This window comes from Balaenoptera musculus, chromosome 3, assembly GCF_009873245.2.
Source record: "Balaenoptera musculus isolate JJ_BM4_2016_0621 chromosome 3, mBalMus1.pri.v3, whole genome shotgun sequence".
Taxonomy (NCBI): Eukaryota; Metazoa; Chordata; class Mammalia; order Artiodactyla; family Balaenopteridae; genus Balaenoptera; species Balaenoptera musculus.
In genome coordinates, this window is record NC_045787.1 from 163,186,277 (window position 1) to 163,212,140 (window position 25,864).

The 25,864-nt window shown below is 58.0% G+C and overlaps 2 protein-coding genes across 11 annotated transcripts; one reads left to right on the top strand and one right to left on the bottom strand.

Moving 5' to 3' along the window:
• Positions 1-3,070: 3,070 nt before the first annotated feature.
• On the bottom strand, positions 3,071-18,812 carry PRKCSH (protein kinase C substrate 80K-H). Of its 8 annotated transcripts, none has more exons than XM_036846158.1 (20): positions 18,714-18,812; positions 17,532-17,594; positions 16,712-16,773; positions 16,235-16,387; positions 15,914-16,030; positions 15,391-15,486; positions 15,237-15,294; positions 14,203-14,320; positions 12,553-12,682; positions 7,597-7,681; positions 6,611-6,689; positions 5,800-5,886; positions 5,342-5,524; positions 5,169-5,265; positions 4,620-4,689; positions 4,247-4,336; positions 3,980-4,054; positions 3,792-3,891; positions 3,523-3,706; positions 3,071-3,397 (listed from the first exon to the last, which is right to left on the bottom strand). In XM_036846158.1, exons 2-19 carry the CDS (start codon positions 17,534-17,536, stop codon positions 3,560-3,562), a joined length of 1,752 nt encoding a protein of 583 aa, XP_036702053.1. In that variant the 5' UTR covers positions 17,537-17,594; positions 18,714-18,812; the 3' UTR covers positions 3,071-3,397; positions 3,523-3,559. The 8 variants fall into 8 exon arrangements, with proteins under 8 accessions (XP_036702053.1, XP_036702046.1, XP_036702045.1 ...); XM_036846151.1 differs by having other exon boundaries at positions 3,071-3,402; positions 3,525-3,706; positions 18,714-18,781; XM_036846150.1 differs by having other exon boundaries at positions 3,511-3,706; positions 18,714-18,781.
• ODAD3 (outer dynein arm docking complex subunit 3) lies at positions 16,813-25,730 on the top strand. Of its 3 annotated transcripts, none has more exons than XM_036846159.1 (13): positions 16,813-17,624; positions 18,601-18,722; positions 18,830-18,907; positions 20,589-20,759; positions 20,847-20,948; positions 21,047-21,172; positions 21,397-21,519; positions 22,046-22,201; positions 23,115-23,275; positions 23,358-23,571; positions 24,181-24,336; positions 24,801-24,885; positions 25,050-25,730. In XM_036846159.1, the coding sequence occupies exons 1-13, from the start codon at positions 17,384-17,386 to the stop codon at positions 25,166-25,168; spliced, it is 1,854 nt and encodes a 617-aa protein (XP_036702054.1). In that variant the 5' UTR covers positions 16,813-17,383; the 3' UTR covers positions 25,169-25,730. The 3 variants fall into 3 exon arrangements, with proteins under 3 accessions (XP_036702054.1, XP_036702055.1, XP_036702056.1); XM_036846160.1 differs by having other exon boundaries at positions 23,358-23,547; XM_036846161.1 differs by lacking the exon at positions 16,813-17,624 and having other exon boundaries at positions 18,261-18,722.
• The last annotated feature ends 134 nt before the right edge of the window (positions 25,731-25,864 follow it).

Consider the following 25,864-nt stretch of genomic DNA (forward strand, 5'->3'; position numbering starts at 1 on the left):
GAACTTGAAAAAAAAAAAAAACACAAAAAAAGACAAAAAAAAAAAAAGAAAATATTTTGGCAGGTTATGTTTACCAACTGGGGCAGGAACAGGGAGCAGGGCTTAGGAGCTGAGGGTCCACAGGGCCACACTGAGAAACACAGCCACGCAAAGACACACAGGGACACACACACACACACACACACACACACACACCCCAGGGATACACAGCAGCACAGACGGACCCAGAGACATGCCTCAGGAACTCCCTGGCCCAAGTCAGACACGTAGACAAACACATGTATAAACAACAGAAGACTGAAGTATGGGGCTATGTAAATGTGGCCATGGTGGACGTGGGCAAATGCGGCCACAGGCAGATGTGGACAGTGGTGAATGTGGCCGGGGACAAATGTGGACACGTGCACACGTGGACATGGGAACATTTCCACACGTGCATGTGGCCACATGGAAGTGGAGACAGTTACATTTGGACACACAAATCTAGACACCCAGTCATGGAGAAACATAGTCACAATACCCAGAGACACACAGACATGCCCACAGCATCCCTCAGGCCCAGGCGAGAGGTCACAGCCCAGACCCCAGCCCAGTCCATAGCCCACTTCCTCCAGCGAGGCCGGCCCGCCCCTCCTCCTGGCACTCAGCCCCACTCGCCCCTGCCCCAGGTTCTCTGCAGAGCTCTCTCCTGGCTCCTCAATGGTCCCTGCCGCCCACGAACACAGGCGTGCACACACAGCGTCCATGCATCCAGACACACGATACCTCGTTGTCCTTTTGGCGTCATGGTGGGCTGGAGGCAGCCCGCCCAACGCTTGAGGCCAAAGGACCCCCATCCCTGGGGCTGAGCCTCCCTGGGCCGAGGCCCTGGCCCACGAGGCCGAGGGGGAGGCCAGGCCCTGAGCCTCTCCTCTCCAGGGCCTCCCCAGCAGCAAGTGCCCCGACACTCCCCGCCAGGCCCGGGGTGGATGGGCCCAGGGGCCCAGCCCCGCATTCCCTTTCCGTCCACTCGTCACCCCCTTTCAGTTTGTTGGGTTTTTCCGTCTTTCCAGATCAGTGAGGGCAGTGGACGCAGCCCCTATCCCAAGCCCCGGCCTCGGCTTCTGTCTGGACTTTCCATCCCCCTAGTTTTCACTCTTTGTAAAAAAAAAAAAAAAAAAAAAACCAACAGAAGCCAAAAGCCGGAGCCCCCCGGGAGCCCTTGAAGCCCCCACCCCCGCAGTGGGCCCAGTCAGAACTGAGAATGGCGAACCCCGATTTTAGCCTCAGTGCCCTTTCTGTGGTGTCCCTGCGTTTGGTGTCTGGCCATGGCCCCATCTGACTGCCCAGCTCTCTCTCCCCCACCCCTCCCGGTGTTGTTATTAAACGTCTGTGGAGCTTCTGCTGCAAGGAACAAAAAGAAAAAAAAAAAAAATCAAAAAAGCGACAAAAAAACACAAACAGAAGAGAAAAAAAGCGACAAAAAAAGGAAGAGAAAAAAAAAACAAAACCACACACACAGAAGAGATTTAAAAAAAAAAAAAGGAAAAAAAAAAAACAAAAACAAAACAGACATAAACTGGCACCAGTTAACTTTCTTGTACTTTTTTGCCGAATTGAGCTTCTTGTAGTTTTAACTTATTGCTATGTTAACTATTTATCCTCCTTGTTGCCCTGTAAGGACATTTGTGTATATTTCTGTTCCTTCATCCAGTTTGCAAGTTTAAAGGAACCACGATGTTCTCTTTGTTTCTTTAAGTTTTGCCGAGACGTGGTTATGCCTAATTTATTTATAAAAGGGGAAGTGGAATCATTAAAGTAATAATAATTATTAATAACAGTAATGGTAGCCGAGCGGCGCCCTGGGGGACCTGTGCTCTGCAGGGCGGTCCCCACGGCCAGCGACGTCCGGGGTCTTAATGGGATTATTTTTGCTCGTCTTGAGAATTTTTTCAGTCCTATTTAGCTGGTGAAACCCTAGCTTGTTCTTGATACACAAACCTATTTATTCTTGTGGTTTTTAAGTCCTCCCCAACCTCCCCGCTCCCCTCCAGCAGGGCAGGCCCCGCAGCGGGTCCATCCCTCTCCCTCTGTTTTCTTGGGGCTTTCTCCCCTCTGCACTCTGCGCACGGTGACACGTGTCCGCACGTGGGCAGCGTGGCGGAGGCATCTGTGAGCAATAAGGGCTGGGTTTGTCCCTCACCCTGGGGGGGGCCGGGCTCTGGAGAGGGGGCACCTCCCCACACCCCCTCACAGAGGCCTGAGCCCCTGCCACCCCCAAGACTGGGAGGGGACTCCTTTTTCTAAAACACAGAACTCAGCCCAGCCAGCCAGGCCCCTTTCCTGGAGGCCAGCCCCTCACCCCAGGGGAGGGGGCCTGGGGTCTTCCACATCCCTGGGAGGCAGGGGCAGGGCCCATGGGGAAGGGGCTCAGCCCCTCCAGCCCTCCCTTCATCCTGTTATTTATTTGGATGGTTTCAAATCAAGACAGAGTCCATGTTGGAGGTGATAAAGAACTGTTTAAAAAAAAAAAAAAAAAAAAGACAAAAAAAAAAAACCAAACCCAAAACCCAACAACAAGAACACTTTGCGTTGAGTTTAGACACTATTTATTACCGGGATTACAGGCCTGGCCGCGGTAACAGACTTTTACATGGAATTGTTTAATTATTTGTACTTTTCATGCCAGAAAATAAAAGTTCAGAATCTTATGGCCTCAGATGTATGTACAACGGCGTGCGGGGAGTGTTGCCGCACGTGTCAACAGCCCCGCTGTGTGGTTGAGTGCAAGCTGCTATCCCTCTCTGGGCCTGAATCTCATCTGGAGCCTCTTGGCCTTCCTACAGCACTCTTGTGATTAGCGGGTGGGAGACAAGTCCAGGCGGAAACCCAGACAGAAGTGGCCCAGGGGCCGTCTGTCCCGTGGTGCCAGGCTGTGCTGTCCACGGGGCATCTCAGGTGAGACCCCCAACTGTGGAGCCAGCCTGATGGGGGAGGAGGCCCGCACAGGATCTGCACAGCTGCTTCCCCTGCATTTAGCCCTCTCGCACCCCTGGCTGATTCCACACCCGAGCAAAGACAGACAGACAGATGAGTTGGGGAGATCACGTTTATTGTTTAGAGGTCATAGATCAAGTCACTCTTCCACACCAGGAGGGGAGGCAGATGCCCTGGGTAGTGGGGGGCCAGCAGGGCGGGGGGCCCAGGGAGGGCAGGCTCCTTTATTCCACCTCTGGAGGCACCCAGGGCCGGGGGGGAACGTGGCTCTGCCCCGCCTGCCCCCAGAGCAAGGGCGTGGAGCCCCACCCGGTTCCTGCCCGCTGGGGAGGGCAAGGAGACCCAGAGGGGCAAGTCTTGGTCTACAGACTGAGGGGCAGGCGGGCAGCACCGCTGGGGGCTGGTTCCACGTCTTGAGGTTCTGGGGCCGCAGAGAAACCAAATGAGACAGAGACGTAGGGAGATGGGTGGGGGAGCATCAGTGCGACCTAGACCACCCCCTGCATCCCCCAGCCGAGGCGGTAGGGGTCTCACCTCCCCACCCACCTCTGGGCCGGGCCGGGCCAGGCGGGGCAGGACAGGGCTAGAGCTCATCGTGGTTGCCCTCAGCAGGCGGTTCCGGTGGTGGCTCTGGGCAGGCGGCCGGTGTCATCAGCTCCATGAGGTACTCGCAGCGGCTGGGCTCCGTGGTGCTAGTCACCACTGTCTCCTTCCCACACAGCAGGCGCACCTGGGGCGGGTGGCGGGCAGGCGGGGCTCGGGCAGGCTCGGCGGGCCTGGGTCCCCCGTACCGGCCCCACCCACCGGGCACTCACAGTGGTGGAGCGGTTGGGACCCTGCCAGCAGCCCGTGCCCTGCTCATACTTCATGGCGCTGAACTTGTCGTGGTCGGGGCCAGCCCACGAGCCCCAGGTGCTGCGGGAGAGTGAGGTGCTGAGGGGGACCGGCCGGGCGGCCGGGGGGACCAGGGGCTGAGAGGGGGGCCCAGCCTGAGGCCACTCACCCGAGGCTGGTGGGGGAGCCACCGAGTTTGGGTTTCTGCGAGACGAGCTTGAAGGGGCAGAGCCGGTAGACGTACCTGTCACGGGATGGGGTGCGTGGGTGGGGAGGACCCGGCCCCAACCTCCATGACATCCCCCCCCGGCAGGGGGCACACAGGTACCTCAAACTCCAGTGACTGCTCCTAAGCCCACCCCCCTCACTCCCCCCATCCTTGCTCAGGCCCAGGACCTCCCAGCCCCCCGACCCCGCCTGTCCGTGGGGGACGCACTCATTGGTGGTGAGCTCGTAGCACTGGCTGTACAGGTAGGCAAACTCGCCGTTGGGACCAAAATCAAAGGAAATCTCCTGCTCCAGGTTCCTAAAAGGCGAGGCCGGGAGCTTAAGGAGCAGCTGGGGACGCCCCAGCCCAACTCAGGACAACACAGGAAGGCCCGCTCCGGTGGCAGAGGGCCTCTTGGGGGCTGGGCTCTGCTCCCCATCACCTGGGGACCCTCCCAGCAGGAGCCACTGCCACCTTGCCCGAGGTTGCCCGGGCGACTCCCCATTACCACCTCCCCTGGGGAGCCCAGCAGCAGGCAGCTGTGGCAGCTGTGGGGCCAGTGGAGACATGGCCTTGCTGCGGCCACACAGGCACCCCGTACCTGATGGACTCCTCCACGTCCTTCAGGGACCGCTCGGCCTCTTCAAACTTGTTGCGGGCCTCCTGGGCAGCTGGTGGGGGCAGGGAAGGAGGTCAGAGGTGCCCCGACTCCCAGCCAGGAAGAGAGGGAAGGGGATGCCGCAGACACGCCGGCTTCCCCCAGCCCCCGGGCCTGCTCTGGGCGAGGACTGGGCCCAGGAAGACCCTGTGGGCCTCGCCAGCCCCAGGGCAGACCCCACCCCACTGCCTGGGCTCTCGGCTCCCGAGGGAGCAGGGCCGGGGCTCCCGGGGCCCAGCCCCGGCTCCTCACCTGCCAGGGGTGAAACAAACAAGCAACAGCCCGTGAGGAGGCAGGAGGGCCCCTGGGGCCAGTGGAGGTGGTGCTAGCCCTCCCCCAGGCCCCAGAAGCCCCCTCCAGGCCACCCGAAGTCCCCCGGGCTTGCTCGGGGCCAGCCCCAGCCCGCCTCTGGGAGCAGGTAAGGCCTTTTCTTGGGCCCCTGCAGGTGCAGGCGATGCGGAGGCGTTCACCCCTCCCAGGCTCCACCCTCACCGTTGATGAAGGCCTGTGTCTGCTCATCGTAGGGCGGCATTTTGTCCTCCTCTGTGGGGCTGGCTGTCTGGGGGGGCACGACTGGGGATGGGGTCTCCTGGGGGGTGGGGGGGACACAGTCAGCGAGTGATCCCACCCCGACCCCATCACTCCTTTCTCCCCTGAACACACACCTTGGGCTGCTCCCCCTGCACCTGGGAATCCTCTTCCTCCCCCTCCTCCCCCTCCTCCTCCTCCTCTGTCTCCTCTTCTTCCTCGTCCTCCTCCTCTGTGGGCTGTGAGGGCACCGGGGGCTGCTCCTCCTTGGGCTCCGTCAAGTCGGGTGCAGAAGGCGACGGCGGGTCGGTGGGCAGCACCTGGCACACATGTGGAGCGGTCGGTCCTGTGGACTCGGGAGTCCACCTCCCATCCCCAGGGCTTGGGTCCAGGCCTCGTGTCTCTAGCCCTTCCCAGGAGCCTGGCGGGAGGGAGGGACAGACAGCTGGGGGCGGGGCGGCCTCTGTGGAGGGGGTGGGGTTGCCCAGCTGGCCAGGGTGGCCCGGCGCCAGAAACAGAGGCTGTTCCCTCTTGAGGCATCGAGGGGCGGGGGGAGGGGGGGCAGGACCACATCCCTTCCCCTCCCCCCACTGACCTCGGACCGGTACTTGTCCCGGATGGCAGCCCAGATGCGGTCAGAGAAGGAAGCGGCATCTGTCTGCGTGTCTCCCCCGAGGAGGGTCTGTGTGCGTTATGTTGGGGTGGTGTCAGGAGCAGGACCTCCACGTGCCCCCCTGCACCCCAGGCACTCTCGGAGGGGGTGGGGGGGGCCCTCAGGCCGTGGTGCCAGGCACAGCACGCCCTGACCTCCCATGGCCAGGCCGGGGCCAGGCCGGGTGAGGCGCGGCGGCCAGGAGGGGGCAGCACAGGCCTGTGGGAAAGGAGGGGGGCCAGAGAGGTGTCGGGTGGGCACTGGAGAGACCAGGGAGGGAAACTGAGAGGCAGGGGCACCAGAGGTGCCCAGGCCCTCGGAGACAGAGGCAGAGGGGCAAGGGGGCGCAGTGGGGACCAGCAGGGCAGCGATGGACGGGGGACCAAACCAGCAAAGACAAAGAGCTACAGGCCCAGCCGTGAGGAAGGTGAATCAGGTACGGGCGCTTGGCAGAGCAGGTGGGGCACGCGTATGCAGAACCTGGTCCATCCCGATCAGACAGCCCTGGGCACCTGCGTGACCCCACCAGGTCCCAAAGGGCAGGGAGAAGCGGCCCCGGGCGTCTGCCCTCCTGCTCGCTCACAGGGCCTGGCCGCGTCAGCCACGGTGGGCACCCCAGCAGCCCTGGCCTGCGGCCAGCGGGGCACCATCCATGGGAGTAGCCCACGGCCAGCCTGTCTTGGGGCCCCTGGCCCTGAGGTCACCGTGGGGCAATCCCCTCCAGGAGTCCCAAGTGAAGGGGCCGGATGGGTACCTGGGCTTCCCCTTCTGATAATGCCCCGTCCCCATCTGTGTCCAGCTCCGGGTGGGTCTGCAGCTCGGCCACGGAGACCCTGCAGGGGCACAGGCAGAAGCCAATGGAGGGGTGAGCCCACTGGCTCCTGGCCAGCTGCCCGCCTCCCCCTGCCAGGGCCCCCCCCCCCCCGCGAGAACTTGCTTCAGGACCTTGGGGCAGGGAGGGGAGAGCAGCAGGAAGCTGAGAAAAGATGAAGTCTGGGGTTCGGCCCCCTCTGGCCCCCACCCCCCAGGAGAAGCAGCCCCCCAGTCCCCACCCTCCTACCCCCTCCTGAGGCTCCACAACCCTGAGGGGCTCAAGGGAGGGAAGGACACAGGGGTGGGACTAGGAGATACCTGGACAACCCTGTGTCCCCCACGACCCAGCTTCCACTTCCTTTCACCCTTAGAGCCCAGCACATCGAAACTGCCCTTGGCCTGGCGCCCTCCCCCCAGCCAAGCCCCAATACCCACAATGGCCCAGGCACCACATCCTGTCCCTCCACCCGCACCATCGCCAACCAGGGTGTGGACTGCCCCCCCCCCATTCTGCCCCCTTGGTCCCTCCGAAGTCCCATGCCTCCCACCAGGGGGCTGCCCAGCCTCCTCGTTCCCGACAGCCCACCGTCCACCGAGCCCTTTGCCTGGGGTCAGCCGGCAAGTTCAGGGGCGCAGGTGGGACTCTGACTTTCACCAAAGTGTCCCAGGCCACAGAGTAGGCTTGTGAAAAGAAATGGGATCCCTAGTCCCCTCGCCCAGCTCCTTGAGGGGGTGGTTTCCCTCATCTCCTCCTCCTGGGGTTGCTCTAGACCCATCCTATACATGAGCAAGCAGAGGCTCCTTTAGAGAAGGCCTGGGACCAGCTCGGGCGCTGGGGGCCCCAGGGCGAGGAGGTGGGCTCCGGCTGGCCTCTAAGGCGGGGAGTGGGAGGAGGGAGCCCAGGGCAGGCGGCGCCGGCACACTCACGCCCCGTCCATGTCATCGTCCAGCTCCTGGAAGGCACTGGTCGCCAGCTCCTGCTCCCGCTGGGCCTTGGAGGCGGCCAGCTGCTCTGTGGAGGGACCAGCTCCATCATCCTCTGCACCGCCTACAGCTCCCGCCACCCCAAACTCTGCCCTCCCCAATGCCCCAGGGGGGCCGCTGTATGCCCGGCCCTCCACTGGGTGCTGGGGCCCTGAGTCAGGCCGCTATGGGGGTGGGAGCAAGGAGAGGACAAGGGCTGGCCGGTGCAGGGGCAAGGGGGCCAAGGAGGTAGGAAGTGCCAGATTTGGGGGAGATCCTGAGGGGCTCTGCAGATGGTTTGAACGATCGGTGACTGTGAGGGGCAGGCGGGGGACCGTGCATTAGGTTTGCCATGTCCGGGAGGCCCCCACGGGAAGAGGCCAAGCAGGAAAAAGGTCAGGGGACGGAGACTGGGGTGGGGGGGCAGCCAGGCGAGGGAGATGTCCTGGGGGCCCAGGGGAGTGTCTCGGGAGAGGGGAGAGGCCACCTGCACGGAGAAGGGGAACTGGGCGCGGCCAGTGGACACAGGGCCTCAGCCCCATATCTGCTCTGATGGTCCCTCCTCTGCCTGTCTGTCTCCTCACCAGCCGGCTCAGGTGGGGTTCAGGAAAGCAGCCACAAGGGCAGCTCTATTATGAAGCTCAGCCCTCTACATCAGGACAAGTGGCCTGTGTCCCAGGAGACCCCACAAGACCCTAGCAGACTCAGCCGACACCGTCCTCACAGATGAGGGCCTGAGGCTCAGGTGGATGAAGGGACCTGCCCATGGGCGCCCAGCTGGCGAGGGGCAGAGGCGGGGCCCAAGCCGGGCCGTCTGCCTCCAGGGCCCGTGCTCATCCCCACCACCCTCTGGAAATCTGGGTCAAACCCTGGCATGTTACCCTTGAACCTGAGTCGGCAACTCCATGCTGAGAACTCGGGCTAAGGGAAACGGCGCACGAGTACACCCAGCCTTGTGTAAAAGGACGCTCGCCGTGGTGCAAAACAGTGGAAACAGAAGCAAAGAAAGGGCAAGAGTGAATTCACTTTTTTTCTTCTTTTTTTTTTTTTTTGGGCCGCTCTGCGGCATGCAGGATCTTAGTTCCCCAACCAGGGATCGAACCCACAACCCCCTACAGTGGAAGCGCAGTTTTAACCACTGGGCCACCAGGGAAGTCCCTGAATTCACTTTCTAACACATGGCCCAGCAAGAAAACACCAGGAACCTGGCACCAAAGATGAATGATAAGAAAACACCGGCAACTTCAGTCACAAAGGGCCAACACCCTAATACACAACAGGCGTTTACAAACAATGAAGACCAGCACTGAGAACCTGATAGAAAAAAATGGCACCTGGATTAAATAAATCCTGCCAGGGTCATACACTGGAATAGACACAACTGTTAAAAGGAAGTAGAAAAAAAATAATAAAAAAAAAAATTTTTTTTTAAATAATAAAAAAATTAAAAAAAGGAAGTAGGGTCCAGACACAAGGCTACAATGTGGGTGATCCTTGACAACACGATGTTCGGGGAAAGAAGTCAGTCACAAAGGCCACACACTGCCTGGTTTTGTTGATATGAAACGTCCAGAACTGGCAAATTCATAGAAACAGAAAGCAGATGAGTAGTTGCCAGGGGCTGGGGGTGGGGGGATGGGGAGGGACTGCTTGATGGGCATGGGATTCCCTTTTGGGGTGATGGGAATGTTCTGGAACTAGATAGCAGAGATGGTTGCACATTGTGGATGTACTTGATGCCACTGAACTGTACTCTTCAAATTGGTTGAAATGGTAAATTGTACATTTTGTGGATTTTACCACAATAAAAAAAAAGTGAAGGGTCAGAGTGAAAAAAAAGGAAATGAGGTACACGTAGACATAGCACAACACCCATACACCATGTAGACCAGTGCTGTCCAAAAGAACTTTCTACAAAGATGGACATGGTCTACATCTGCTGGCCAAAACGACAGCCACCAGCTACACGTGGCCATTGAGCACTTGAAGTGTGGCTTTGGGGTCGACACCCAGAGTTACTACCCTCTGAAGAATTGCATCTCTGCCTGGGATGGACAAGAAAGGTCTGGAAGGTTTCACATCTCCTGGTAGAGGTTAACCTGGAGGAAAACTCTCTCCCTTTCTACTTTACTACTTTCAGGATTGTTACCCCAAAAAATCTTTTTCACGGAGAATATGGAAGTCAGATGGAATATTTTAAATCACATGGAAACTAGGAAGAAATAGAGCAGGGAACTCCCAGCCTTCTTTCAAGGCCCCAGTCACATCCCACGTCTCTCACACACACTCACACACCCCACCTCCGATGATCTGGCCTTGGAACTCATACCACCCTTAAAAGTCCGAGCTGGGTGACCCCATGTTGTGCCTGGCCCTTGACAGGTCTGACTTGGTCACCAGCTACTCACTCCAAAACTCAAGAGGGCAGAGAAAGTAGAAGCAATAAGACCCCAGCAAAGGAGGGTGATTCCAACCCTCAGCTTTACCTTTCCAGCAAACAACCCCACCTGCTTACAATACCCCTCCTCTATTTCCCTGTGAGCAACCACCCACCGACTCTCAGGCCTGACCAATCAGAACCTGTGCTGCACCTCCTGGCTCCAGGGATTGGTTCATGGGCAGCCACGTGACCTGGGACGAGCCAATAGGAGCGTGCCCTGAAATTTGTGTTGGGACTTGTGGGAAAGTGGTATTCTCTACTTGCTGGGGCTGCTGAGCCAGAAGGAAATAAACCTAGTGCTGCCTGTGGTTGTGCTGGCACAGGAGGGCAGAGCCTGCCTGGAAGGGAAGCCCACAGAGAAGGAGGCAGAGCCCAGAGGTGGAGGGAGGACTCGTGCCATCCAGGGAGCCTAGGGTCCCACTGGGCCTAAAGCTTCCACTTTTTATGAAGTGGGTTCAAGTTGGGTTTTTGTCACATGTGATCAGAAGGGCTGATCTCAGGAAGGAAGCTGGAAAGTCTTTGTGGAGGCAGTGCCATCTGAGGGCTTGGGGCACAGTGGGACTCACTGATCTGCTGCTCCCATTTCAAGGTGAGCAGGGCTGCAGGACGGGGCCTCATGTGTCACTGCTGAGCACTGGGCCTAGAGCCCTCTAGACACCTCTGTGTTTGCAGTGGGAATGGCTGGAGCAGAGGCCTGGGAGCAATAAAGGGCAGCAGTTTCAGGGAAAAGGCAATCAGAGCCATGTGGTGAGTGCACAGGGTGCAGCGCAGGGAGAAGTACTCGACTTCTCGACGCAGGGGGCATAACCAGGCAGTGGTGGCCCAAATGCTGTCCCACCCAAGGCACTGGGGAGCCAGGAAGACTGCTGGGCAGAAGAATGGCTTGGCCTGATGGAGGGAGGCCATCAGGAGGCCAGGGCAATGCTGGGTCCTGAGCCAGGCAGGAACAGGCAGATGACTCAAGCCTGCAGTTAAGGGACAGGGTCTGCAATCAGAGAGATTTGGGCATCAACCTAGCCGGGCGAGGCCTCAGCTTCCTCATCTGTGAAACAGGGCTACGTCTGGGTGCAGTTCATAGGGAAGGGAGGCAAGTGCAACACGATGATCCTGATGAAACAAGCACTGGGTGCTCTGGTCCAGCTATCATCAGTGTGGGAGAGAATATCAGTGTCTTTATCAGGAGTCGCAAAACTTTACTGTAAAGAGCCCAGTGCTAAATATTTTAGGTTTGGCCACCCATAAGATCTCTGTTGGCAACCACTCGGCTCTGTAGCTGTATCACAAAAGCAGCTGATGTTAGGTAAATAAAAGGGAGAGTCTCCTCTCACTCCCCCACATGGCCTCCTTGCTGCTCCTTAAAAACTAGACAAGATGCTGCCTCAGAACCTTTGCACCTGTTCCCTCTGCCAGTACTCCCTCCCTCCCTCTGCGGGCAGAGGGCTTTCTCTGTCTTGTTCAATCCTGTATTGCTGGCACCTGGGGTGTACTTGGCACATGACAGGTACACAGCAAATGCTTGTTAGATGAATGACTGAATTACTGATTACGAGAAATCAGAGCAGAGATAGGAAAGGAAGGGAGAACACAGCAGATGCTCAAAGAGATGGATGAGATCACAGAATGGCCTGAGAGAGAAGACTGCCAGTTCCTGGTCACCAGCCCGGTGACCAGCTGGAGCCACGCCTCCAAATCCTCCCAGCAATGCTTGCTCTTTTAACTGGCCTGGAATGGGTTTCTGTCCCCCCTCTCCCTTCTATCCTCCTTCCACCATGTGCCCCTGCACAGAGCAGACTGAGAACAAATGCCAAAGCTTCAGATTTCCCATAACGGCAGCACAATCTACCAACAGCAAGGAAATGCTGGACAAAGCATAAGAAAATCATCTTAAAACCAACCAAGACAGTAGGAGTTTCCAGGGCCAAGAGGAAATCAAGAAGGTAAGAGAGTATGGAAGCCGCTTTCACCCTAAGGGATTTTGCCAATCCTGGCAAATGTGGATGTCCATTTTGATAACTTGTGAGGGAAGAGAAATGAAAATCAAAGTCCAAGGTGACCCCCTCCAGCATAACTGTGACCCCACGGGGCTCCCCTCAGGGATAAGCTGGGCCAGAAATTACCCAGCCTATGCTCAGACCTCAGCTCACACTGCCTGAGAGGCTGGAAGAATCTCCAGCCTTGAATTTGGATTCAAGGGATCCCTGAATGGTAGTGCTCAGAGATGGCAGAAAAAAAAGCCCCTCCTCTCTAGAGAAGGACCTCGCATCCTAGACTGCAAGTTACCCCTATTAATGACTTTTATTAAACACAGTGACCAACACACAGTCAAAGATAACTGGGCACGCGGGGAACTAAAGTGCCATGATTTAAAAAATCAGCAAAACCACAGACGAGAGATAACAAGCAAGAGGCTCCTGGGCCCAGACTCTTCCCAGCCAGGAGCCCAGGGCAAGTCACGGCCACCCTGGGACATAGTGATGTACCTTCCCACAGCTTCCGGTGCTGGTCCTTGGCCTCCTTCTCTGGCTTCTCAGCTTCTTCCTTCAGTGTCCGCAGCAACTCCACCTGGTCCTCCAGTGACTTCTTTCCAGCCTGCAGCTCAATGAGCTTTTTCTGGGTAGGCAGAAGACAGGGGCCAGCTCTCTTCCTGTTCCACCCTCTTCCTCATAGACTGCCATCTCCCTGCCTCTATTTCACAGGGTGGCCACAGAATCTTTTCAAAATACACACCCCTCTCTGGGTCTCCCCCTTGCTGTGGTTCCCTGCAGCCCACTGGAGAGAAACCCAAAGATGTCAATGTAGCCCCCGAGGCCCTGCATGACCAGGCCCCTGCTCACCTCTCCAGCCCCATTCACCCCATTGCTATCTTAAACTCTAAGATCCAACTGCCCTGACAACATTCAGAGCCCCACTCTCTGCCTCCAGTTCTTCACACATGCTTTCCTTCTGTCTGGAACACTCTGCCTGGCTAACTCTGAATTACCCAACAGATTTCAGTTTAGATGGAGGCCTCCTCCTCCAGGAAGTCTTCCCTGCTTCCTACCCCCAAGACGGGTTCGGGGAACAGAGGGACCAGGCAAGAGTCTTCTCTATGCCTTACAGCCCCGAACATCCCTTCTCCCCTCAGCCCTGGCTATCACTTTGTCTGTGTGTCCCTCCCACTAGCTGATGCACTCTTGAGGCAGTTCCACCTCTAGTTCCACGTTTGCTTCTAGTCATGATGCACGAGCCCAGTGCATCCTGGGCTTCTGTGGCTATTTCAAAAAGGAATGTGTGTGCTGGGTGGACTCCAGCCTAGGGATGGGGGTCCCAAGCTGTAGGGTCTCAGCCCAAGCCCGCACGGGATCACTTTCCTCCCAAGACCTCAGCCTGGTCTGCTGCCAGGATCCTCCCACCTGCCCAGGAGGGCAAAGATCACCTGGAGCCAACCTCACCATGTGGCTCCCCCAGTATCCCCTAAACTCGGGAAGTATCTCAGTGGCCCTGAATTCACTGCCCCACGAATTTGGGAGGTACCGCACTAGCCAGGCCATGGGGGTGGGAGAGAAAAACCTGGAAGCTGCCCAGGGCAGAGAAACAGAGCTGGAGCCCTTACTCCAGCTCCTGACTCCTGGGTCAGGCAAGAGCCCAGGAGGAGTGTTGAGGACTCTGACCCATCAAACAGCCAAGGGGGTGGCAGACAGGGGAGGGAGAGACACACCCCTGGGGGTACACCCTCTTCTGGCCCCCCCAGCACCCACCCTATTGAACTAACCTGACTGCGACTGACTGACCCCCATCTCGAGTCCTCCCCCAGACTGGCAAGCCATGTAGCCATTAGCCCTAACTTACAGACGAGAGAACCCCGGGACCGGGATGCAGAGGTGTCCCTCCTGTCCTAGGGGCAGCAGAGCTCCTCCGAGCCCACTTCAGTCTGCGCCCAAGGCCCAGGTCGATGCCTGTACTGGCTGCCGCCCACTTGGTACCCGCTTAAGCGACGACTAAACACCAAGTGGACAAACGAGTGAATCAAGGCGCAGAGAGACAGTAACCGGCCCCAGGACACCACGAGTCGGGAGCAGACGTCAACCCCAGCCGGCCTCCTCAGCCCACACCTCCAGGTTGTCCTGGGTCAGCCCCACCGGGCCCCTCACCTGCTTCTCCTCTCGGGCCTTCTTCCAGTCCTCAATTAGGATCTTCTTCAGGCGGAACCCCTCGCGGGTCACCTCCGCCATCTGCTGTAGAGTCTCTCTCTCCTTACGGCCCTTCTCTCTGTGGGGAGGGGACACACGGGCACGATGGGGTCGGGGGCACTTAGCATCCACCAGGTCTGCTTCTTCCATAAGGGTTCAACCCCCATGCCTTCACACCCCCTATGCGGGCAAAGACAGGAGAGCCAACCCTCCTCCCCCCACCTCCCCAGGCTCTCTTGGCCTCAGGGTCCCTCATCCCTGTCCTTGTGGGGAAGGACAACGCACAGGGTTCGTCCACCCTCAGGGTCGGGGAGGGACTGGGGGGTGCTGGGATGTGGGGCTGGAAGGTGGCTCCCAAGAGAGGGAGGAGAGAAAAGCACAGAAGTCCTGCATGACCCTGCAGACCCCCAGACACAAAGGGCAATCTGGCCGGTAAGCACTGTTCTGCTTAATCCACTCTCTATTTAAAAGATCTTCCATCAAAAGAGTTTACATGAGTATTGGGACTCTCAGCTTCTTTGAAAAACAAATCCAGCCCTGCCACCTGCCCTCAACTCACAGGAGTGGAGGGCAGCTGTGCCTTTAGATGTCACAATCCCACCACTCCCTACTGCCTTATACGCAGCCTGTTTAGATTACCCGCCTGTGGGCATTTCAGTTTTCAGGTCCTGCTGCAGAGCGGAGCAGTTATAAGCATGCAGTCTCAAGTTAGACCGACCTGGGTTCGAGTCTCGGCTCTGCTATCTCCTAGCTATGTGACCCTGAGGAAGCCATTCTCCTTTCTAAGCTTGAGCTTCCTCATCTGTTGTTACGCATACTGCACCTGCTTCCAGGCCAGAGAGGAAATTGCTGATGGAGCATTCACAAGGCACCTGGCACGGGGTGAGCACTCAGTACACAAAAACAGAAAAGAGAAGGAACCTGATTCACCCAGTGGGGCAAGGCAAGGTCTGGGGTGGGGGGGATGGGGAGGTGGGGGGGTGTCACCTACGTACTTGCAGGTGTTCTCACAGACGATCCCGCTGTTGTATTCGTCCGTCCCATCACAGCAGTCTGAGGGCAGAGGTGTGGGCACCATCGGACCCGGCAGTGCCTCTTCCCTCCCTCCACCCAGCACCCTGTTCCCAACCCCAGGGTGAGCTCATTCACCACAAACTCCATCGTTGACCCATCTGGAAGAGATGTACAGGGGCTTGTAGCCAGTGTTGGTGCAGTGGAAGCTGCCGTTGGGACAGGCGGCTGTGCCTGGGGGGAAGAAGGGAGGGAGGGTTTGTGGGGTGTGCTCAGACTCCAGCGTGTCACACCCACCGCGTACACAGAAGGAACAAGAAATGTGAGAGTAACTGATCCCAAGTAAGAGGAGCAAAGAGAGCTGCACGCTCGGGGCCTGAAACAAAACTCTCCAGTGCTCCCTCCTGCCTCTCCTCCCTGAGGCCCTCAGAACAGGGCCCAGCCAACCCCCTCCCCCTCCCCCTCCCCCTCCGGGGTCCCACAGCACCTCCCGCTCTCCTCACCAAACTACTGACCACTCACATCTGCACCCGCTTCCCCCCACTCAACAGGGAGCTGTCTGAGGACAGGACTGGGTCTGCTTTGCTCACCGCACAGGACCTGGCACTCACCAGCTGCTCAGTAAATGCATGATGAATGAACGAAGGAAGAAAGAGCTCACCTGGTTCATCTGAGCCATCCTTGCAGTCACAGTAGTCGTCATTGACCTGATCAAAAGGGACACTGGCAGAGCCATCCAGGCAAGTGAAAGGCTTGGATTCGTCGTAGAAATGATGGTCTGGGGAGGGGGGCAAGGGGCTCAGCCCAGAGCAGGAAGAGGCCCTTTCCACCCAATGGCTCCTCTCCCCCCACCCACCAGTTGAGCATTGCCACCTTCCCTGCCCAGAGACCAGAACACTGAGACCGAAGGCTGTTAAGTGCCTCTCCCAGGAGCCTCCCACACCCCACCCCGACCTCTGGCCACCTCCAGTAGCCGACTCACTGGTGAGGGAGACGCCCCGGGGTCGCTTGACCTCCACGGCCCAACACATGGGCAGCAGCAGCAGCACTAGTAACATCTCGCTGGAGCCTCGGAAGCCGGAAACGGGTTCTGTCAGAGGAAGGAGGCTGCTGGGAGATGCGCTGTGCCCTCGCGCTGCAGCAAGAAAGGGGCGGCAGGTCAGTGGGAGAGGGCGACCTCCAGCCGAAGGAAGGCACCTCTCCCTCCAGCCAACTGGATTCCTCCATCACTTCCGCACAATGAGGGCTCATTTTGCTTCCCATACTGGGGGCGGGGGGGGGGTGGTCTCCCCAGTCCTGCCCAGCGGAGGGGAATCTCACTTGGCCCAAATCAATGGTGGGGGGGATCTCAAAACCTCCGCTCCCCAGGAGTAGGGGGTGGTTAGCTATCCAATTCCCGCCTTCGACTGCCCCCAAGAGGAAATTGGGGTGCCCTCCCGCCCACTAGTTCACCACCTACACGAGGCTGGGGCAAAGGTCAATATCCACCGCGCCCCCCGACCCAGCAGCCAACTGTTCCTCCTGCAGAAAGAAAGCGGAAATGTGTGGAAGCATCACTTCCGGTATCACGCTGCGCTCCCTGAACGGCGGTTCGTGGCCGCCATGTTGTGAGTGGCAAGTGGCGGGGCCGGAACCGAGACGGCCATCTTGGATAGGACTGTGAAGCCTTAAAGGGAATAGTTCTGAAGGTTAGCGCTTAATGGCGGCGCAAGGGGCCTCCATCTTGGGAGTGTCGGGTTCTGCAGCCGGAACAGAAAGTTCCTGAAAAACGCCCGCGAACCGCCTCGGCGGGGTTGGGGTGGAGGGGTGGGGAGGAAAAGGGATGAGCACGTGACTCCAAAGTACCCTCCCCCATCTTTCTGAGGAGCTGGTCCGCTCTGTCCCCTATTGGGACCGCCCCTCAGCTCGGCGTCAGCCAATGAGAGCTGTAGATTGGAATGCAGGTGATTTCCTCGGGAGCGCTGGAGGGAGGCGGAGAAGGTTACCTAGCAACCGGAGATGCTGCGAGGCCCCGCCAAGCGGTAGACAAGTGCATTCCCAGAGCCCGAGGAACAGGAGCTGACGGATCCCGGACAGAGGCAATTCCTAGTGGATCCCCTAACCCCCAGGGATTCTTGGCCTCAACCCAATCATGACGTCTCCCCTGTGCTGGGGGGCCTCCGCCAACGCCATGCCTTCTCAGGACCAGATTGCAGCTCCCTCCAAAGTCAAGGGCAGTCAGGCTCAGATCAAGCCCTACCACCCTCGAGGCAAGGGCTCAGTGCAGGCCTGGCACTCACTCCATTCCAAGGCGGCACCTTTCCACGCCAGCGAGGGGAAGTCCGCTGTGCACACGCAGGTGGCTGAGTTACAAAGGAAGATACAACTGTTAGGTAAGATGGCTCCAGAGGGCACAGAAGGGTCAAGAGTCAACAGTCCTCCGACCTGGCAGGAGCGTTTCACTGGCGTTCATCCAGTGGCCAGTTTCTGGAGGCAAAAACTCATATTTGTTCATGGTTTTCTTCATCTTTCTTGTAAAATTTTTCCTGAGCTCAGAACTGACTGGACTGCATTTCATACTTTTATGTAATTTCAACTCTTCTATCATACATGGAGTGGTAAAGAATATAGATTTCTAGAGCTGGATTTTCTGGGTTCAAATCCTGGCTCTACATATACTAATTGTTTGACTTTCAGGGACTAAGAGTAACCTAATTGCTCTCAGTCCAACCATGAAATGGGGATAATAACAGTACAACCTTATAGGTAGTTGAAATGTGTAAGGTGCTTAGAACAGTGCCTAGCACATAGTAACACTATAAAGTGTGAACCGGTAGTTCTCAACGGAATAGGGCTATTTTGCAATGTCTGGAGACATTTTGGTTTGTCACATTGCTGGGGGGAAGGGGGTTACTGGCATCTAGTGGGTAGAGGCCAGGAATGCTGCTCAACATCTGACAATGCACAGGACAGCTCACCACAGCAAATAATTATCCATCCCAAAAGTCAGTTGTGCCAAGGTTGGGAAATCCTGGTATAAACCATTATTGTTTTATTATTAGGAGATAATTTTGCATAGTGGTTGAAGGTATGGGCTGGGGAGTCCAACTGCTTGTGACCTTGAACAATCTAAAAAGCCTGAGTCTCCTCATGCGTAAAATGGGTATAATATGTATATAGATATGTACCTATTGGCACACGCTGTTTGATACCTAGAAAATTATTAGTCCAGCATCCAACACATAACAAATGCTCAAAGTGAAATACTGTTACAATGTTAGGTTGACAATTACTAAAAGGTCTTCCCTCTGGGAAGTCCCCCCTTCCCATGATGCTCTGCTTCTGCCTGCCCACCTAACATGACCCCAGAGGGTGACCGGAAGGCTTTTTATGAGAGCACCCAGTGGAACATCAAAAAGAATCAGGAGACCATCAAGCAGCTCCATGAGGAGACCAGGGCGCTGCAATTACAGTTGACAGACCTGCTCCAGGTGAGGTTGAAGAGGCTCCAGGGGACGGGAGCAGCTCCAGGGGCAGAGCAACACCCCAAGTAGAAGTGGCCTGAATCAGTAGTGTGACTGGGCTCTTCTCTCTGCAGGGAGATGAGAAAGTGATCCAGGCAGTGATTCGGGAATGGAAATCAGAGAAGCCATATCTGAAGAACAGGACAGGCCAGGTTTGCCCCACTCCCATTCCACTGACCATCTCCCTTCATTTCCAGCCTGGGTCCCCACCCGACTGGCCTCCCTGCCCACTATCTCGCCTCTCCAATCCCTTCTCCACGCCTGGCGCCACTCATTTATTTCTAAATCTTTATCACGCACCTACCATGTGCCTGGCATGGTTTTAGGTGTTGGCCACCGTGAGGTGAAAAAAACAGACCATGTCCCCACTCCCCAAAATCTCATATCTTGGTGGAGAAAACAGACCCCCCCACCAAAAAAAAAAAAAAAAAAAAACAAGAACAACAAATATAGAAACAAAGTAATTCCCAGTGGTGACAAGAGAAACAAATAAAATAAAACAGACTGACTTAACTAGAGATGGATGGGGGCAGGGGTTTGCCTTTTAGACTGCAGGATGGGGGTCTTTACTTTCTCTAAGAAGGTGATATTTGAGCTGAGAATGGGACAGGCAGGTAATGATCTGGGGAAAAGCGTTCCAGGCAGATGGAATAGGAAGTGCAAAGTCCCTAGGGTAGGAACAAAAGTAGAGTGTTGGAGACACAAAGGAGGTAAGTGTGGCGGGATGGTAGTGAGTGAGCGGGGCTCTGTAGGAGGTGAGGTCAGGGAGGTCAGCAGGGGCAGAACTCTGCAGCAGCCTTCACTGCAAGAGTGCAGATTTTATACTAAGAATCAGAGAAATGGAAGATGGGCTGTGAGGAGGCAGGAATAGAAGCCAGGAGGAGGTCAACCAGGTGAAAGATGGGGTTGGCTGCACTAGGACAAAAGGGGTAGAAATAGGAAGAAAGAGATCTCTCTGGAGGAACCTTTGAAATAGAACAGAGAATTGCTAACAAACTGGGTGCGGGTGGGAGAGAAAAAGAGAAGGTGAGGATGACATCAAGGTTTGGGACTTGAGCACCTGGAAGGGTGGAGCTGCCATGAGCTGAGATGGGGAAGATTCAAGAAGGGCAGGTTTGGGGAAAGATCAAGGACATAGTTTTGGACACGATGGTTTTCAGCTGCCTGTGGAAACATCTGGAAGGCAGTGTAGATATGGATATACGAGCCTGCAGTTCAGGAGGGAGGCTGAATTGGGGTGTCTTCAGTGTGTATGTGACTTTTGAAACCCTGAGACTGGATAGGATCCCCAAGGGGCTAAGGTTGGTCAGAGGAGAGAAGAGCCTCTTCAAAGGCAAAGGAGATGGAGAAGGGGCAACCAGGGAGGTGGGTGGAAAACCAAGGAGTGGGGGTCCTGGAAGCCACAAAAAAAGAGAATCTGCAGGAGGAGGGGGATCAACCAGGTCAGACGCTACTAAGAGTCAGGGGAGATGAGAACCAAGATATAGGAGAAGGGGGACTTCCCTGGTGGTGCAGTGGTTATGAATCTGCCTGGCAATGCAGGGGACACGGGTTCGATCCTTAGTCCAGGAAGATCGCACATGCCACGGAGCAACTAAGCCCACAAGCCACAACTACTGAGCCCGCGCACCACAACTACTGAAACCCACGTGCCTAGAGCACATGCTCCATAGCAAGAGAAGCCACCGCAATGAGAAGGCCACGCACCGCAACAAAGACCCAACACAGCCAAAAAATAAATAAAATTAAAAAAAAAAAAAAAGAAAGATATAGGAGAAGGAAGGAAGGACTAGGTGAGGGGTTCAGGCCCCTGCTCTTACTCCCCTCCCTCAGCAGGCGCTGGAGCACCTGGACCGCCGGCTGAATGAGAAGGTGAAGCAGCTGAATGCTCTTCGGTACCAGCTGGGGCTGCGACAGAAGTGGCTGGAGGAGCTCCAGCTGCAGCACAGTCTGCGTGAGCTGGAGATGGCAGAGGCGAAAGATAGCAACACAGAGGTGGCCAAGGTGGGGCCAGTGAGGTCTGCAGAGGCCTTGATCCTGGGGGAGGAATTGAGGGGGGAAGGGACCCAGCCCAGCCTTGCTTCTCTCTAGACCATGCGGAACCTGGAGAACCGCCTGGAGAAGGCCCAGATGAAGGTGGAGGAGGCCGAACACATCACCAATGTGTACCTGCAGCTCAAGGCCTATCTACAGGTAGGGACCAGGGCGACTGGGGGTGGGAGGTGGCAAGTGGGAGGGCCAGCCTTGTTAGGGACAGCGGTCACAGGCCTGCCTCATCCCTCATGCCCCAGGAGGAGAGCCTCCGCTTGGAGAACCGGCTGGACTTCATGGAGGCTGAGGTGGTGAGAACGAAACACGAGCTGGAGGAACTGAACCTAGTGAATCAGGAGGCGCTTAATGCGAGGGACATCGCCAAGGTGCCAGCCCGTTGGGTCCTGGGGGGGGGTCCTGCCCCCCGACCCCCGATGCCGCCATGGTCTTCTGGCCCCAGCATCTGAACCTCAGCTGTCCCGGAACCCGTCCCATCTCTCTCCCAGGACCCCACAGCCTGACCCAGCTGTCTAGAGTTGGGCCTGCGGCTCTGGCCCAGAGCCCGGATAGGTGCCAGCAGGTCCTGCTGTCCCCCTTTCCCACCCTCTAGAACCAGCTGCAGCATCTGGAAGAGACAGTGTTCCGAGAGCGCAAAAAGCGCGAACGCTACCTAACAGAGTACAAGAAGCGCGCGGAGGAGAGGAAACTGCAGAACGAACGCATGGAGCGCAAGGTGGGCGCACCAGGGGTACGGGGCTGCGACGACCCCAGCCTGCTCCTGCTTAGATGCGGCCCTACTGGGTCCGGGGCCGCGCCACAACGTCGGCCCAGGCCCTAGACCCTAGACCCTTCGGCAGTTCTGAAGTTTCTCCTGACTCCGCCCCCATCTCCACTAGATGCCAGGGCTCGTCTCACATCCCTGACCCCGCCCTCCAGCCCTCCCCTTACTCTCAGGTCGATCCTCCTCCTTCCCCACAAGACTTGCCTGTGTCGGAAATTTGATCCTGCCTCTAACCCGCCCCTTACCCGACAGGCCCCGCCCCCGCACCCTGGACCCCCGTCCCTCTGCGCTGCTTCTGAGGCCTCCCTTTCTCGACCAAGGCCCCGTCAAGCACTCCTGACCCCTGCCTGGGTGCCCTTACCCACGCCTGGGCCCCACCCCCTCCCGTACTCCAGTGCGGATACTTCCCCAACCCCCGCGGCCTCGGCCCTAAGCCCTTGTCTGCGAGTTGACGCCGGCCCTGACCTCAACCCACCAGCAGACCCAGCGCGAGCAGGTGCTGCTGCAGTCCGACGACAGGCTCCAGGACAGCGTGCGCTCCAAAGAGGAGGAGCTGCGGCGGCGCTGGGACATGTACCAGATGGACGTGCTCTTCGGCAAGGTCAAGGACGCCACCGGCGTGGCGGAAACGCACGTGAGTGCTGCCCTCGGCCCTCCCAGCTCCCAGACGCCCGAGCTGAGCCTGGGAAGCCAACACACCCAGCCTCGCCTTTTTGCCGGGTCAGTTCCTCAGCACACAAAAGACACCCCTTCTTCCTCCAGCTACTGCCTCATTTCTCCGCTACCTCTCTCAGCAAAACCCACACGAGTTATCTACACTGGCCATCGTCCTCTTCTGTTCCTGCTTACACTGGTGCTGACGTCTTTGACATATCAGCTCTAGGAGAACTATGAGTGTTTTCTCTCTGCTGTGTCTCCAGCACCCGTAGCAGGGTCTGGGCGCAGTAAAATGCCCAGTGCCAGCCTCAATCCCAGAGAAACTGGGCCCTTGCTCTGGGGCCCACGCTTGGCAGCGTCTTCCTTGAAATTTTCTAAGACTTTATGTCCCCAGCTGGTGAACACTAATTCCCCTGGATCCCTGTCGGGTTTCTCCACTTACGGCGCTCTCCAACCCACTCCTCCCCCTATGGGGTAGCCTCCGAGGAGTTCCAGGACTTGGACATATGGGGTCATCTGGAGCACTGTGGCCAGACGCCTTTCCCGGCCGTATTTCCTCACGGGAGTGGGCAAGATTCGCTGCCAGAACGTTGCTGATGTTGATTTTGGAAAACAGCTGTGCTCACTATCACTGCCCCGCAATCCGATTTTGGCTGATTCAATTTCCTTATATAGACAAGGAAGGGCCCGCAAAAATCATTTCTTCGGGGTTGCACCCCCTCGAGGCAGCCCTGGGTCAGACTCACAGAGCGTCTAAACACCATTATGCAGAAGCCATCATCTCAGCCACTTGTCCTGCGTGCCCGGGGGAAAGAAGGGGGGGGAAAGAAGGAGGAGTGCACCCCTGCCTGCCCCAGCCCTGGCTCTGACTCGGGCTGCGCGGCCCCCAGGCGGTGGTGCGGCAGTTCCTGGCACAGGGCGACACCTTCACGCAGTTGGAGACGCTCAAAAGCGAGAACGAGCAGACGCTGATGCGACTGAAGCAAGAGAAGCAGCGGCTGCAGCGGGAGCTCGAAGACCTCAAGTACTCAGGGGAGACCGTGCTGGTGAGGTGAGGTCCTGGGTGCCCGAGGGCGAGAGTGGGGCCGGCGGGGTCGGTGGAGCTCCAGTGGCGGCCTCCCTGCCCCCCGCAGCGCGCAGAAGCTGCACGTCGAGTTGCAGGGGCGCATCAAGGCGGAGGAGCAGCGGTGCGCTGACACACAGGATCGGCTGGAGCTTGCCATGCGGGCAATGCAAATGACCAAAGAGGGCCTGGAACACCTGGCTGGCAAACTGAACCGCGTCCTAGTGGCAGGCCCCGCCCACGAGGAAGCCCCGCAAGACGTGAGAGGCGGTGCCAGCACGCACGTGTGGGGTTCTGCCCCGTAGCCCACTCAAGAGAACCCACCACAGGCCCTGTCCAGGACATGAGAGGCCTGGACACAGGGGAAGCCTCAACCCACTCCTGAGTCTCCACCCCACGTCTCAGGGGGCACCCCCTTACTCCTCAAGAGGCCCAGGACTTTAGAGACCCTGTCCCATTTCAAGTCCCGCCCCCATGGGAAAGTCCCACTTAGCCCCCCCCCCACATACACACACCCACCCAAAACTTCAGAGACCCCGCTCCAATCCTGGAGCGACCACAGACAAGAGAAGCCCCACCCTGCCCGCAGCAGAATCCCATTTCTTAAGGTCATCCGGCAATGGCCTCTCTCCAGTTAGTATCCCTGCCCTCCCACTAAAAGACTCCCCCCGCCCCCCATCCCTTGGCTTGGGTCTCTGGAATTCAGAGGCAATTGCCTCATAAGCATGGCCCTTGACCACAGAGTCCCGACCCCACAGAGGATAGCACCACTCTGGTTGGTGGCCCCTAACTTCAAAGGCCTGGTTCCTGAGGAAAAGCCCCGCCCCTGGGTGGAACCTGCCCCCAGAGGCCCCGCCCCCTCCCAACTCACCTGGTTCCGCCCCCGGCTGCAGGAGGCCGGCCGCTTCGCAGGAAAGGAGCTGGATCCCAAGGCAGGTGACTATCTGCCCAACCTCCTGGGCCTCGTGGAGGAAAAACTGTTGAAGCTACAGGCGCAACTCCAGAACCACAACGTGCCAGAGATGCTGCGCCACATCGCCGACCGCGAGGTACTCCTTCAGCCAGGGGGTGGGGCTGAGGGTGCAGGGGCTGGGGCGGAATACCAGGGGGTCGGGGCATCCCCCTGGAGACCAGAGAGGAGGCCGAGGGGCCGGGAACGGGCCTTAGGGACAAGGCGTGAGGTTTAAGGAGCTAGGGATGAACCACGAGAGTTTCCAGAGGGCCCTGGCGGGCCAGAGGTCAAGGCTGGGGGGATCAAGGGTCGGGCCTCGAGAGGACAAGAGGTGGGACCTAGAGACCACGAGCGGGCCTGGGGGGGGGAGGGGGGGTGGGTATCAGGATGCACGCTGAGAACAAATGACGCAGCAGCGACCAAAGAAAACCTTACAGGAGTGGGCAGAGGTGCTGAATGGAATCAGGTTATGTCTCAGAGTGGGGTGGGGAGGAGGGGGGACGGACTTCGCTGCAACCTCTGCCCACTCACACTCTTCTTTCCCGCTCCCCCCTCCCCCAGTTCTACTCCAGCCTAGAGGGAAAGCTGCCGATGTACAACACCCGCATCGCCCTGCCTGTTGCCGGTCGCAAGGACAGGTTCTTCGGTCAGTACGGGCAAGGAAAGGGGGCGGGGCCGGGGGCCCAAGCAGAGCATTGGGAGGTGGTCAGGGGCCGGACCTAGGGCCAATGTGGTGGTGGGATGGTAAAGGCTGGGAAGGAACATCTGAGCCGGGAATGGGAACCTTGATCCCCTCATCGCCCTTTGCAGACGAAGAGGAGAGTGAGGACGAAGACAACGACGTGGTGACCCGCGCGGCGCTCAAGATGCGTTCCCAGAAATTAATAGAATCCCGCAGCAAGAGGCGCGGTCGTTCGCGGAAGTCCTAGACTCGCCCTCGCGCCCACCTGGCGTTTCCGGGCCCTTGCGGAGCCCCCAAACCCCTCTGGGCCCAGCGGCGGGCCCACAGGGCCCCTTCAAGGGCTGAACGCGGCCCGGACAAGGGAGCAGAGCGGGCGGGCGGGCGATGCCCGGAGTAGAGAAGGGGGCTGGGCTGCCGGACGTTCCCACAGTAAATCTCCCCATGCTGGTCCGCGCCGGCCTCGGAATCGCGCATTAAAGGTCAACCACCAGCCCCCTGAGTATTCGCCTCTCCTTGATCCGGCACCACCCCATAAACGGCTGCCCCTCAAACCAGGGCCACAGATTCAGCCCCCTCCGACCTGGGGAGTGATGACTCCCCTAAGCTAGGGACACAGATTGAGCTCCCTCCGCCCCTCCAGAGAAATGAGAAATACCTCCACACCTGGGGAGGACCAGCCCTCCCCGTCTGAGCAAGCGGACTCTCCTTCTGAGGACGCAGACCTGTACCCCACTTAGCTATACACATTAGCTCCTCCACACCTGGGGACCCAAAAAAGAGCCCTCCCCTGGGAGAGAGAGAGGTGTCCTTTCTCCCGGGCTCAGACTGATACACATTTATCCGGAGAGCTCGGACCTCTTCCCCAGGGCCCTGGGCCGGGCGCTGGGGTCTGGCAGGGGCAACCGCGAGCCGTGGGTCCACCCCGCCCCGCCCCCGCGCTGCC